This window comes from Pinus tabuliformis, chromosome 8, assembly GCF_031772625.1.
Source record: "Pinus tabuliformis cultivar Carrire ecotype Pingquan chromosome 8, CPIR1, whole genome shotgun sequence".
NCBI classification, from domain to species: Eukaryota; Viridiplantae; Streptophyta; class Pinopsida; order Pinales; family Pinaceae; genus Pinus; species Pinus tabuliformis.
Window position 1 is genome coordinate 430755817 of NC_142294.1, and position 14717 is coordinate 430770533.

General features: G+C 40.9%; 1 protein-coding gene across 11 annotated transcripts in view; it reads left to right on the forward strand.

Moving 5' to 3' along the window:
* Positions 1-14717, forward strand: part of LOC149235884 (uncharacterized) — a 363269-nt gene that overhangs the window by 116477 nt on the left and 232075 nt on the right. For 10 of the 11 annotated variants that reach the window (XM_089372269.1, XM_089372272.1, XM_089372264.1 and 7 more), the window contains 2 exons: positions 6652-6758; positions 6870-6996. In XM_089372269.1, the coding sequence (XP_089228395.1) occupies positions 6652-6758; positions 6870-6996 (234 nt within the window). Of the gene's footprint in view, positions 1-6028; positions 6163-6651; positions 6759-6869; positions 6997-14717 lie in introns of all 11 variants that reach the window. The other variant, XM_089372265.1, reaches the window with a different exon arrangement.

Below are 14717 nucleotides of genomic sequence, written 5' to 3' on the forward strand. Positions count from 1 at the left end.
TTTTTCATAATTTCCAATGTTTCGACATATTTCCAATATAAAGGGAAAATGACAAAATCGGCAGGATTTCGGGAGAGCCAAAGGCGATAAGTGGTTTAGGCCAAGCTCCGCCCGATGCCATATAGCGGCTGCCACGTGTCCAGGACGAGGAGAGAGAAAACCACCCTCATCGGGTGGTTAACTCCAGTACAAAAGAGGCGCCCGAAATGGATCACCACCGTTGGATCTAGAACTCTCAGATCAATGGTGGAGATGTGATATCACCCCAAAGGCGGACCTGATAGATATATATCCCATTTTTGAGGACTTTGAAGTCCGAAAAGGACATAGAGGGGTGGGATTTCTCAATATTCTTGTGTTTTCTGTTTAAAACAGAAACAATATGGCAGCATTGTTCTGTATTTACAGAAAGCATGCATTGCTAACATTTGAAAGGGCACAACGCAACACAACACGCGCAACTGTCCAAAACAAACAGAAATATCAAAGGCCACAATGTAGCTCATCAAAACAAACATCATGGGGCATCTCTGGCACGAGAGAGCTCCTAGACAGTGCATCAAACTACCTGAAGGTGGTTATTCCTCTGTCAGAAGGAGAAAACCTCCGAGCCTTGCTTGCCTATTGAGGGAATCAATCAGTTAACAAGACAGATCAGACAGATTAAGACTCCGAGCGTTTGAGAGCTAAGGAGCATTGTAAAAGGCCTATAAAAGGCCGAAAACTAGATGTAACAAGGGTTCAACTTCTGGAGATTGTTGCTACTCTGTTCCTTCAAGCTTCTCATCTTCACTCCAGCAATATAAGCTTCTTTTGCTATTACATGTTCAATTCCCATTTTTCTGTTGTTCTATGCTTGCACTTGAATAGGTTATTCATGTTTCTGCTGTGTCTAATGCCAGATAACTTTCATCTTATCTCTGCATTGATAAATTAGATTGGCAAGTTCCACTTACTTCTTGTAGCTGGCCATTCATATATGTTTATGTATGCATCTGCTAGTACAGTCAGTATTCTCCATATATCCATTGAATCTATAAACTATTGAGCATTAGTGGTCTAAAGCCTTGTATTGTTGAGGGTGTTCATGCATGTCTTGAGTGAGATTAGAGCTGAAATGATTATCTGACTTGATACAAACCATCATTCATTCCAATAGTTCAGAGAACAATATTGAAGATTATATGTTACCAGGCTGCTCCGAGCTGCAACCTAGGAGAGTTTCCTGGAGCTCTAATAGACCCAATGGACAAATGTGGACCTAAATAGTGAAAATGTGAAAAGGGCTTGTAATGAGCGGAGGGGAGTGAGATATATGGTATCGGAAAGCAAGATCACGCAACCAAAATCAGGGTTTCCCATGTAGTGCCACTCCTAAAGCTAATAGCCAATAAAGGAGATCCCACGGGACTAGGATACAGGATTAACCCCCCAGTTGAGGTAAGGGAACAAGAGTATAGTCAAAGCCCTTCTTCCAAGTTTCCCAATAATCCATGCCCAAGTGTGCCCAAGAAAAACAAGCATAAACACCCAATTACATAATGAAAAATCATACCTTTGGGATTGGATGGCCCACCTTCAAACATATGATCATGACAGATGAACGAGTGTACATGATGGCTAGCTCAGGTAGCGGAGACTAGTAGCATATCAAAGCTATCAGGTGGCTACTGGTTGCCGGCTGAAGACACATCTAGGAGAAATATTCTCCTATGGGGTCACCCACTCGTGGTGGGTAACAAGCCTAATATCTTTAAGAAACCAAAGGTTGATGAAGGGTTTGGAGGAAGTATATGCCAAATTATTCATTTACCTTCCACCAAGGCAAGTGGTTGGAAAATCAAGAGGAAGAAGAAGGACTGGGTCAAAAAGTAAAATGATGATATCCAAGTTGGAGATCTTGTCCTTGTCGATGATGATCCTTATCCTTGTAGAATTCATGGAATGGTAGGGATAAATTACATCTATATATCCAACCTTAGTGGAGTGAATTTGGCCATTACTAGTAGATGGCAATCCCCTCACCCTTTATATTAGAACTTGGTGCATGTGGTAATAGGAACCTAAGTTAAGATCATGTACCTTACATTATTATTTTTGCATCCTTCTTTGATTATGTGCATGTCGATTTTCCTTGCACATTTAGATAGATTTGAAATTTTATTTTAGCTAACAATTTTTTATTATTCTCCTATATCATAAGGGTGACAATCAACACCTTGCTTAGTTACTATCAACAAGTTGCTTTGAGTGTACAAGTAGCAGGTCTGCAAGCACCAATGATTGTTGGGATTCTCATGCACTCCTAGTTCGAGCACATGGATCATGCGCTCTACATTGAGCACATGCCCTTGAATTGGAGCCATATGTTACCCACCCAAGTGGGTAACCCCTAGGAGAAAAAATTTCTCGTCTTTGGTCAGCTAGCCAACTAACAACCCTATGATGATCCATAGATAGCTTCAATTCAGAGTTCTTCACTTATACTTTAGTTAGTGCTCTCTCACATGTAACATCTTGAAGGAAGGTGGGTCATCTATCAAAATGTACACTAAACATTGATTAATGTAGTGTGCCTAAGGTATTCCATCTTTGTCACTTTCTATTTGTCCTTGATATCCACTTCCATTCTTTGGGTTGATTGTCATTTGTCATTGGTATTGGCACCGTTTATCGACATCTTTGAGTCAGGCCTAGAAATTTTGCATATAAAGCCACAAATGGAAGAAAATGAAAAATGCAAAATATGGTTGGGACTAATAATAAGCACATGGGAAAAAGCCTAGCTCAAGCTCTACACCTCTCATTAGCCATCACTCAGTGCCTAAGCATATCATTCTCTCTCCAAATCAAGGGAACTCATAAATGTCCCAACCTGGATGAGTAGTAAATTGCTACATCTTTAGGGGATATTGAAAAAGCATTAACCAAGTTGGTCACTCAAGCTATGCAAGAAACAAAAAAAGATCATTGATGTAAAAGAGGCACCGGAGGGGTGGTACATGTTGATGTTTGTAGCTCGGGCATGTACTTTTGCGTAGGCCTAAGTGTCTCGATGTGCAAGAAGTTGCCTAATAGCCCTTGAACCTTAGCAAATTACTTTAGTGATTAAAGTAATTTCTTTTATAAGAGAAAAGTGAGTTAATCTAATCTAATGCAAAGGTTATTTGCATTAGTGAATTAGATGAATCTCAACCGTTGATCTCAAGTGAGGCGAGATCTAATCTCAGTCATTAATCACTTTGGAGATTAGGGTTGTGCATTCAGTCATAACTCAAGCTTATAAAAGAAGCGCTAGGCCAAGGTAGAAGACACAATACATAGGGGCACAAGGAATTGAGAGAGAGTCATCTTAGTGGTGGGTGGAGAAGAATTAATACTGAAGTATGCGGGGTCAGAGGAAGGTGCAAAGGGGGAAACAAGGAGATCCAAATCAACAAAGTCCAAGGCTTGATCAGTTGGATCAGATCTAGATTTGTTATCCGTATTTTCTTTAATATGGGCCATTTCTCTAGTAAGGGAGCCCATGTAGGTTCTTATTAATGAAATGAAGAGTTGTTGATTGGGTGAAAATTTGTGTGTGCGCATGTGCGAGATTGTTTGTTTTATTGCTTCTGTTGAATATTTTGTTAAAGCATTGCTTGTGCTTTTATTTAGTAGACTTAAATCTGTTAGGAATTAATTGTTGGGATTGCTAGGGTTATAAATTAATAGTAAAAATAGGCCGAGGAAAGGGGTAACTCAGGCCTCCACGATTGCTCCTTGTTATCATCATTACACTCAAGATGTTGGACCTCTCTCAGCTAGCACCAAGGCATTGGCATCTTCCTTAAAGTCTTACCCATTCCATGTACGTTGATGGGCCTACCTAGGAACTGTCTCTCCCTTGGGGCTAGAAGCATCTAGTAGGGATAATTGTATAATCATTCCTAACACAAGTATGGTAACTTGCTTACAAATCATCAATTGGAAAGACATTTGAAGGAAAGGCTTGTGTGAAGTATTTTTATGCCCTTGCCATTGAATATGGTTCACTATGATACTTTAATGGTTTATTTACCTAATGAAGTTGATCTCACTTGATCTTGTGGGTATGTTTCAGGTGGATTCTGACAGATGCATTGGATATCCCTTGAGGGATGGGTTTTCTCTTTTACAACATTGTGAAGAAGACGTCTAGCCTGGGATGAGAGCACCTGTGACCTTGCAACCTCAACATTGCCCCTTAGAAACGAGCATTGGCCCCCTTTCACACCTCCAGATGATGAGATGCTAAGCCAAGATGTCAGGTCGTTGGTAGGATTCATGATGTGCCCAGAGGACTGAGGATGATCCCAAGTTGGCCTTGAATCTACTTGATGTGCATTGCCTTGTTCTAGAGCGTAAATTAGAATGGTGATCATTTGAGACACTTTGGGAGGGTTGACACACCTGTACTTGATGATGACATCATGCTCTATAGCTCTAGGGTTGTCACGTCAACCAGACAAACCCTAGGATGATGATGAATGGTTTCTTGATTATGACATCTTGGATGAGGGGTTGTGGCTTGGAGATGCAGTATGCACCCATTCACTTTGATGAGATGTCTCGGAGTGAGTATAACTCTTGGACCATTTTTGCCACCTTGCTTGATGGAGATACTCGTTAGATGAGGATGATGTCATGTTGCAGGGCTATTTCTCCCACACTTGTGGAGAAAGGATGTCATTTTATTATATTTTATCATTATGTGAAGCTATATTTAGGTCTGCTTGTGACCTATTAGCCTTGTTGAATACTTAAAGTGAATTTTTAGGGCTTTTGGTTGTAAACTAAGGGAAATTCGACTTGGTTTCCCTCCTATAAATAGAGGGGAGTCAAACTCCCTTGGATCATTGTCGCACACACTCATTGATCTCTCTTAGCAAGAGTGCGCAGTTGTGAGAACTGCATTAAGCAAGGAGCCCCGGGTGGATAAAATGGTTGGTGAGGACTTGGGACTGGACCTTCAAGATTTCATTCTCAACCCAACTAAAGTTCATATAAAAGGTACCATTGTGGCTCATAGCCTGTCCCTGAATATGGGTGGGTGTTATTTGCACCCATACTGCTTTGTTTCCCTGAGGTACAATGCACACTGCTTATTAGCTGTTATGTATTTGTTCGGTGTTAAAACTGGACTTTATGTATGGGTCTTTTCTGTCATTGGACAGTGAATGGTAGATTCTGAACATAATTACTATAATATTTTAGTGCCAAATATTTAGCAAGATGTGCAACTGCAATCCTTACCATAATCAAGATGCCAAGTGTAGTGGAAGCCATTTATTCAGTTAACTGCACCCCTATTGTTGTCAGAAAATTTGTAAATTAATGTGTTCAAATGGTTATCACCTTAGTCACCATGTGTGGCAATATTTTTTCAAAAACAATTTGAAATTTGTCTCATCTCAAACACTGGTGAACTTAATGGCGAATATAATGGGGAATTTTGAATTCAATGGTGGATTAGTGGCAAAGCAAACTGTTATTTATAAAATTCATAAAAAAACGTTGATATTTGTTTTTTTTGTTAAAAGTAAAAAAACTTAATATTTTGACGTGCTTTTGAACAAAATATGATGTTGACATATTTTTAGAAGTGCTATATTTCTTAATTTATTTTTAGCTGAACTCAATGGTAAATTATATCATTCCTTTTTGTAGTGCTATTTTTTTCCAAATTTCAGTGTTGCTGAATTCAAACATGAACATGAACCAGGGTACTTAGGTGAGCTCATAATCAGAAATTTAAAACCCTGGAGGTATATTATTTACAGAAAACTAAAACTGCTTGTCTCCCTGGTTCTAAAGAAGACATACAAACCTCATTAATATGATATGACCTGCTAGCTAAATTGGACCTCTGCTATCATTTGCATTGCCAAAGATGAATTGAGCCAGCTATGTTCTGCTGAAGCAACCAACTCCTGTAGGATAATTAGTAATCAGAAACAGTTACCTTTAACTGATATTTTCATGACTGACAACTTGTTCTTTATCCAAGAGCACTGACTGTACTAGTGCCTTCCCCAAGAGAGGATGATAATGGACAGTGACTAGGAAGATACGAAGATCCCACTGCAATGTGCACCTAATACCAGGTCAAGAGGGCTGTGGCTTCAAACAGCTAAAGAGCAGGTCTCACTGAGTTCCTTCTTAATGATGCAAAGTTCAAATGTAGTTTTATGTTAAGATAAGGTTTCAATAAAGTTGGAAAAAAAAGAATTTTGTATTTCGAATTGGCAAGTTAGGACATATAATCTTTGGATACCAAAAAGTAGAGATCATCCTTTATAAAATGCAGATTAGCTATATAACCAACTAGTAGATTGTTAAATGTTCGAAGTGTCAAATATGTATTTCTGGCAACTCATTGATAAAACTGCTATTGTGAGACATGCCTTCAGTATAGCATCAAACATTGGGCAGACAATTCTTATTCCAATTTCAATTCTGCATCATGCTTCTGTGTCATGTTTACTCAGCTTATCGCTTTATTCTAGAAATGGTTAGCTACGTAGGTGACTTGTAGAATGCTTTCTGAATTTTTCAAATAAAAGGATTAGATTGTTCCAGGCTTTCAGATAAACCTGGATGCTTATGGTATCATTAAAATTTTGTATGCAGCGGTTCCTATCAAAATGCCTGCAGCTCTTTCACTGGACCCTTTTGTATTTCAATTTTATAAATCAACTACATGTTTCCTGACTTCATGGTTGGTCTTATTGTATACTGTAAGTCTCTTGATGATCAGCTCTCTTCGCTTACTTTCCTTGATAAAGTTTGTTTTAACTTGTGGTTTCTATTTCAGCGTAAGTTTGTTTAACTTGAGGTTTCTATTTCAGCCTTTCAAATTTACTTGGTGGGGCATCTTGGGTGCATTGATATGGGTCACAAATGGTGTATTAGCTATAGTAGCAGTTCGATGTGCTGGAATTGGTGTTTCTCAATCCTTATGGAGTGGCCTTAGCTGTAAGATTGAATGATTGATATGCATACATTTCCACATACACATTTAATTTGTATGGTTTTTATAGATCTGTATTAAATCTGAAATTTGATGGTGATTTTTCATTAACAAGCCCAATAAATTCAAGCCATTATGACATATACAAGTCCAGTTTCTAATACAATTAGCTCTAAGTTTATAACCTATTTCTCTTAGCTTAATTGTGCCATTTTTCTGATCTGCATTGCTTGCTTCATAGCGATTGAAGGAACATGTTATGGATATACATTTCTAAACTGCATCGACTTCCGTAACTTTAGCACCACCACAACTTTCTTGGTACAACATTTTTAACATAGATTTCACCTTCATTGTCAATGAATCCCCTTTAGTCATTGTCAGCTTTGAAAAATCTGGGGATGATATTGGATATCAAAGCACACATACATGAGATGGAATACAAGAAAGAATTTAATGCTTTAATTTGATTTATTTCGTATTGCATAATAATATAGTTTTACAGTTCAAAGTGTGTTTCAAACCTGGCTGTTAAGGATAAGGATAAACGTTTAGCCAAAATTATGTTGGAGGACCAAACAACAAGCTCCAATTTAGTATTAAAAGTATCTTTTATATTATGTGAACTTTATTTTAGTTGAAATTAATGTAAGTGATATGTGACAAATCCAACATTGGGGTGTTAAGGTTAGTGGTTAGGCAGTTAAATTATGATAACCAAATTAGGGTGCTATTTGATAATGTAATGAGGGATGATTAATTTGTTAGCCTCACTCTCATAATAAAACAATTATAAATCCAAAATTATAATTAAATAAATCAAATCTTGAGAATTAGAAGTTAGTTCCTCAAACTAGGGAGTTTAGTTAGGATGAGAGATTCTCTCCAACTAGTTCTCCTAGATTAGTGTTTTGTTGAGAAAATATCTCAACCAAGTTTGTTCAAGATAGACACACTATCTTGAGACAAACTTCCTCATGTATTTATATGTATCATAAACATTATTTTAATAATGAGAATGTGAGGAACGCTGTGAGGCTGAGGCCTTTTTTGCCATGTTTGGTTTTTCTCTATGTCTAATATTTATTTTATGAGTGTGAATGTGTTATTATTAGTTGATTTAGTACCTGAGATCCCCTTATTCAATTTCAGGCAGATCTAGGAGACAAACACCACAAAATATTGATTTTATTAATTACTGGAGTACATCATTCTTCAATGTCACAACTTTGTTGTGTAAACTTCTCAATGAGAATGTCACACTTGAAAACTTTGGAAGTAAATTGTCTTCAAAAATTTCTTGCACTGACTCGATCGCTCTCAAAGTAAAATATATTTTTTTTTAACGAGATCGAGTACTATTGTATTATAAAAAAAATGCAAAGAGCAGAGTAAGATACATATATGCTGGAAGAAGAGAGGAAGAGAGGAAACTATACAGGGACGCAGCCCTGGAAGCCTTATAGATTAGCTTAAAGAAGAGAAATTGAAAAAGATGCCTGCTGTATTGTCTTACAAAAATGCCATCTAACAGGCAGACTTTGCAGGTCATTAGATTAACACCAAAATTGGTTGACGGTTTCCTCCATGTGGTCCTCTTGTTGCTGATCTTGCTGTTCTTTTTGACTTTCCTTGGAAGACGCTTCTGCCTGCATGCTTGCTGTGATGGACTGAATGTGCTTAAGTGCCTCCTCTAGGTGCTCACATCTGTCTTGGAGGTTCTCAATTTCCTTCTTGCGCTTCTCTAGTTTCTTGCGTTTGGACCGGCTATCCGCAATGAAGTCTTCACGCAGGTCATTATGGTGCTTCATGAAACGAGAGATCAGGAAACAGTGATCTTTGCACAGCGCGCATGCATCATTTCCCAGGACTCTTTCTAGGGGGTTCTCGCGGGGGCTGGCCCTTCCCTGCGCTTCAGGTTGACGTCCCTCTGCCATGTCTGCAAAACAAATAAGAAACGAGTGACCTTGAAAATGACTTCTGGTATACCTGATGTCTTCTTGGAGAGTCGGATTGATTGAAGAGCCTTGCTGATTTCCTTGACGTCTGCTGCCTGAATGAGCTGGAGCGGGACTCCACTGCTTGATCCCTCGAAAACCACTGATCTCAAAGAAGCCTTCGCACCCTAAATGCTTCTCGGAGTAATGGTGGAGAGGAGGATTAGGAGGAGGAATATAAGGGCGAGGGGGAGGGTTAGCATAGTGATGAAGCTCCAGATATTTCCAAAGTGTTGCAGAGGGGAAATCGGGTAGCAGATTTAGGGATCTCCGATCTCTGTGATCGAGGTGAAGAGTGCCCAGAAGAAGCGTGGGACTGTCACGATGAGGGGAAATTCTGAGGTTGAGGAGGGATGGGAACGCCGGCATAATGTTAAAGATTTGATGTTCGCAGGGGAGTAGATCATGGTTCTGACTTTTCCTGGTGGACTCTGCCCTGTGAACAGACAGACAGCTGCCGTCCTTATGGGATGGGTTTTTCATGAGTTCTGATGTTATCTCTGACCTGACCCTGCTGGAGATTGACCGCATTATTTGCGTGCTTATCCGCCTCAGCATTATGCTCCCTTAGTACGTGCTTCAAGGTAGTATTTCCCAAGTGGCTGAGGGTGTCCATTATCCTTGCCTTGATGCGATTGAGAGATGCTTTGCCAAATTCTTTACCTTTGTTCATTGCTGCTATTAGTATAGCGGAATCTCCAAGGATTAGAGCATCCTGTAGACCGAGCCTGTGTAGGATTGACGTGCCTAAAAGTAAACTGTATGCTTCCGCTTCATTATTGGTTGCTTGCCCGAGACCCCATTCGTAGTAGCTTACTGTGATCCCCTTTTGATCTTTTATTATTCCTCCAGCGCCTGCTTTCCCGGGATTGCTCTTTGATGCTCCATCGAAGAGGAGAATGGGGCGATTCTGAGCTGTGATCCATTTATTTACTTCTTCTTTGTCCCCCCTCAGTTTCCAGTTTTGCCCCTTCTGTTTAATTTTGATTTGGGGGGGAAGATTTTGGGAGTGGCTGAGGTTGAATCTTTTGTACCAATCCATCTCCTCTTTTGTCCATCCCTGCTGATCAGGGAGAGTTATGTGATTCGCGCTGATTGCCTCGGAAATCCCAGCTATGGTCCTTGCAATTATCTTGTCAATTTTAATCTGCTCATTGTTAAAAATATAGTGATTTCTTGCCAACCAGATATTCCAGCAGAGAGTTGCTGGGATACAATTCCAAATTCGAAGAAGATTTCTTTTCCCTTTCTTGCTCAGAGGGTAGTCTTTTCTCCAGTTTCTCTGTAAGTTATTTACATGGCCATTCCTGCTTCTGGATTCTAAAGGACTAAGGAGCTGTTTCCAGCAATTTTGTGCGAAATTGCATTGGAGGAAAGTGTGAGGAATGGATTCCTCCTCAGCTTGACAAAAGCAGCAAATTGAGGGACCTTGTATTCCTCTTTTTCTCAGGTTTTCTGCAGTGAGAATTTTCCCTTTTAGAAGGGCCCAATTAAAATGCTTTACCTTGGGTATGCACTCATTGTTCCAGGCTGCCTTGCAGAGGTTCCAGCTAGCACTGTGAGTCTTATCTTGCAGTGATTTGTAGCCCTCTCGCACTGTGAAGTTGCCCCCACAGGTGTCCCATATATAACTGTCCTCCGTCTCTTTATTCATTGGCGCAACTCCTGCTAGAGAGATTTTTAGTTTATGCCATTGATCTTTTAGGTCCAAGGGCAGGTTCACGACCTTCCAATCTGACCAAGCATTTTGGGACCAGGTGGAAATGTCAAATAAGGAGGATATGTTTTGGTTCTCCATCCAAATTTGGAGGGGTTTTAGATCTTGCAGAGATTCTCTGGGACTTGATCCCATGATTCTATCCTGCCATATTTTGACATTTTTTCCGCTGCCCGGTTTCTTAGATACTTGTTCTTTAAAGTGAGGGAGAACTTTTTTAACCAACCTCCACATTGGGGTGCACGGCCTATCCACGATTGAGTCTTGGAGGATGTTCGAGTTTGGGCCATTAAGGTATTTCCTCTTGATAACTTCGACCCACCATGCTCCTTGTCCTGAAATGATCTTCCAAAGTAGCTTGAGTCCCATTGCCTGATTGGATAGGCTCGGAATTTTAACTGACAGACCTCCTTTGTCATACGGAAGGGTGACTTGATCCCAATTGACAAGACTGAACTTCTTTGAGTCCTGCTTTCCTCCTTGCCAGAGGAAGCTTCTCATGATGATTTCCATATGCTTATGGATGCTTGCAGGGGCCATTATTATTGCATATTGGTAGATAGGAAGGCCGGATAGGACCGCTTTGATAAGGATGGTTCTACCTGCAAGATTCAACCAGGAAACACCCCAGCTCTGCAATAAGCCTCTCATTTTCTCAATATGTTTAGACCAGACCTCCGCTTTAATGTGCTCCTTAGCCAGAGGGAGGCCCAAGTAAGAGAAGGAGTTCCAACTTCTTTGGAGGGGAATATCTAGAATTTGTGAAATCCTTTGTTGAATCTGAAGAGGGACATTCCATGTATAAATTTTACATTTTCTGTTGTTTAGCTTTCCTCCCGAGGCTAGGAGGAAGGCATCCAGAGCTCCTTTAAATCTTCTGGCCATCAGGCTTGATGCACCTCCAATCAAGAGAGTGTCGTCCGCGAAGAGGGAGTGATTGAGCTCTTTTGTTCCCCTTTCAATGCGAATTCCCGTGATTTCCTTTTTGCTTCGGAGATTCTCTAGATGAGCACTCAGAGTCTCAGCCATTAGGATGTAAAGAAAGGGAGAGAGGGGGCAGCCTTGCCTTAGCCCCCTTGAACTTCTAAAATAATTACTTGGCCGTCCATTGATCAAGGGTGAGGTCCATGGATTGCTGATACATCCTTTGATGATGTTTACAAAGAGGGGGGAGAAGCCAAATTTAAGAAGGACTGCTGTAAGGAAAGAGTGGTCCACTCGATCAAAAGCGTTAGCCATGTCTAATTTAATGATCATTCCCCTTTCTCCTCTATTGAGGCTGCTATGAATGGCTTCCTGGACTAGGATGACATTGTCAATGATCTGTCTATTTGGGACAAACCCACCCTGGTTCTCAGAAACTAATAAAGGGAGAAATTTCTTTATTCTATTGGCAATAATTTTGGTGATAAGCTTATAAGAGACATTGCATAGCGAAATGGGACGAAATCTATCAAAGGTTTTGGGGTTTGCCTCCTTAGGAATTAAAGCTATATGAGTGGACTTTGTGTTTTCCCCTACTTTTTGGTTTCTGAAGGCGTTCTTTACCATCCTTACCAGATCCTTTTTTATAGTTTCCCAGTGCCGCCTGTAGAATGCAACTGTAAAGCCGTCCGGCCCCGGGGCTTTGTCTTGTTGCATGCTGAAGATGACTTCTCTGATTTCTTCTTCTGAGGGTTCTTGTTCCAGCTCCTTATTGTTCTCCTCTGTGATTTTGCTTTCAAGAATGTTGAGGAAGGTCTCGCTGTCATGATAATGATTGTCTGCTGTTAGAAGGTTCTTGAAATGATTGAATGCAGCCCCTTTTATTTCGTTTTGACCTTTCAACTCAACCCCCGCTACTTCGATTTTATCTATTTGGTTACATGCTCTTCTGAGCTTGATGCTATTATGAAAGGAGGAGGTATTTTTATCTCCTGCCCTTAGCCAGAGGCAGCGAGATTTTATTCTGAGCTCCTCTTCCTCTGCGCGGTTTTGCCTGTAGAGCTCTTTGTAGAGATTCTTTTCTTTTTCAATGTCCTCTGCCTTGTATTGAATTTGTTCCATTTGAATGTGCCAACGCTCCATTTCGTTTAGCAGGTCTGTTTTTTCCCTCTTTTCTAATATTGCTTGGTCCCTGGCCCATTGTTTTATCGCTGTCCTAAGTTGCTTCAGCTTTGTTTCCCAAACATAATATGGTGATCCGATCACTTCTCTTGCCCATTGAGTTTGGATAAGTTGACTGAAATCTTTTTTGAGATCCCAGTTTTTGTTGTACTTAAAGGGAAGAGGGCCGAGGTTTGGGCCTTTGTCCATAGAGAGAACCACCGGTTTATGATCCGATGCTAATCCATGGATTAATTTACTTCGAATTGAGTAGTTTTCGGTTGCCCTTTCTTGAATTAGAAATCTGTCAAGCCGTTCCTTAATGTTTTGAGCACCTATCCTTTTGTTAGACCAGGTATATTTTCCATTTGACAGGGGGATGTCAATTAGGTTGTATAGCTGTACTATATTTTCTAATTTGTCTCTTGAGGGGTCTGAATGATACTTCCCTCCATATTTTTCCTGCACATTCCTTACTAGGTTCAGATCTCCTCCAAGGATTAGTCTGCTGTCTTGTATAGAGGAAATGTCTTCTTCTAGGGAGTTCCAGCAACATGCTTTATCCCTGTAGTGGTTAGGGGCGTAGATGTTATAGATGTGATAGACTTCCTGTGAGCTTTTGTTCTTCAGGTCCGTTCTGATCCACCATGTACATTGGTGAGAGTTGTAGATGTCCCACTTTGTTTTATTCCATAGTGTTCCAATCCCTCCTGATGCTCCATCTGAGTCATTGGATAGTCCTGAGAAGTTTTTGAATCGCTGTGTTTGTTGGAGAAAGTCCTGATTAATGAGTTTGGTCTCCTGAATAAGAAGGATATCTGGCTGCTCCTGATTAAGAAGGTCCTTGATGGCTTTTAATTTTAGAGGGGTGCCCATCCCCCTACAGTTCCAGGAGACCAAATTCATTATTTACCCGCTGAAGGGTGGGATCCTGTCTTCTCCTTTGATTTCTCGCCGCTGCCTTTTGGCCGTCCCAAATACGAATCCATAGGTTGTTGTGTCCCTGTGGCCATTTCTTTTGCTGCCGTCTCATCCCTTAGCTCCTTGTTCGATTTCCTGCCCACTTTCCTCGGAGGATCTGATTGCTGGTTGGTTTCTTTGGCTTTGTTTCGGGTAAGAATTCTTTCCACTGTGTGAGGAGGGGAGGGAGGGGGGTTTGTGCAAGGAGAGACAGGGCGAGGTGAATGAGGAGGCGAAGGGGGATTTTCGGCAGTTAGGGATTCGAAGGAGTTTGAGGTCGAGGGGATGGTTGAGATGGGAGGGGGCGGAGGCGGGGGTGGGATGCCTGAAGCAGGGTGGGCTGAGGAATTGAGGCCATGGTTTTGAGAGGGTTTCTTCCTTTTGACTTGCTCCCATGGTCCCTCTTGGGGTTCCTCGTTACTATCTATTTCTTTTGATTTTAGCTTATTACACCTATTTGCAAAATGGCCATACTCATGACATACCTTGCATTTGAAGGGGAGTTGTTCGTAATCCAGCTGCTGAATGTGCATCCACTTGTTTACCTTGATTTTGATGGCTTCTGGTAGTCCTTTCCCGAGATCAACTTCAACACAGATTCTTGCGCATGCGTGCATGTTTTCTTTTGGTTCCGATCTATCAATGTATTTTCCAAGAGCATTGCCTATAGCTCTTACCGATTCGTCCGCCCAGCAATGAAGTGGGAGATGGGGGAGGCGAACCCAGACTGGAACAGCGTTTGGGATATCCATTTCCGGATCAAATTCCGGGGTCCATTTGTTCAGGTATAAGCCTCTTGTATCCATGAAATAGGGCCCATTGCGAAAGATGAGGTTCTTGTCCTCCTTTGATTCGAACAGGAAGGTGAAGAAGCCACGGCCACAAAATCTTATGGCGATCTTGCCCTGTATCATTGGGCTCCAGTTGCGTTCCGTCCATTTCTGAACCGTTCTTGGTGATGGCCAAA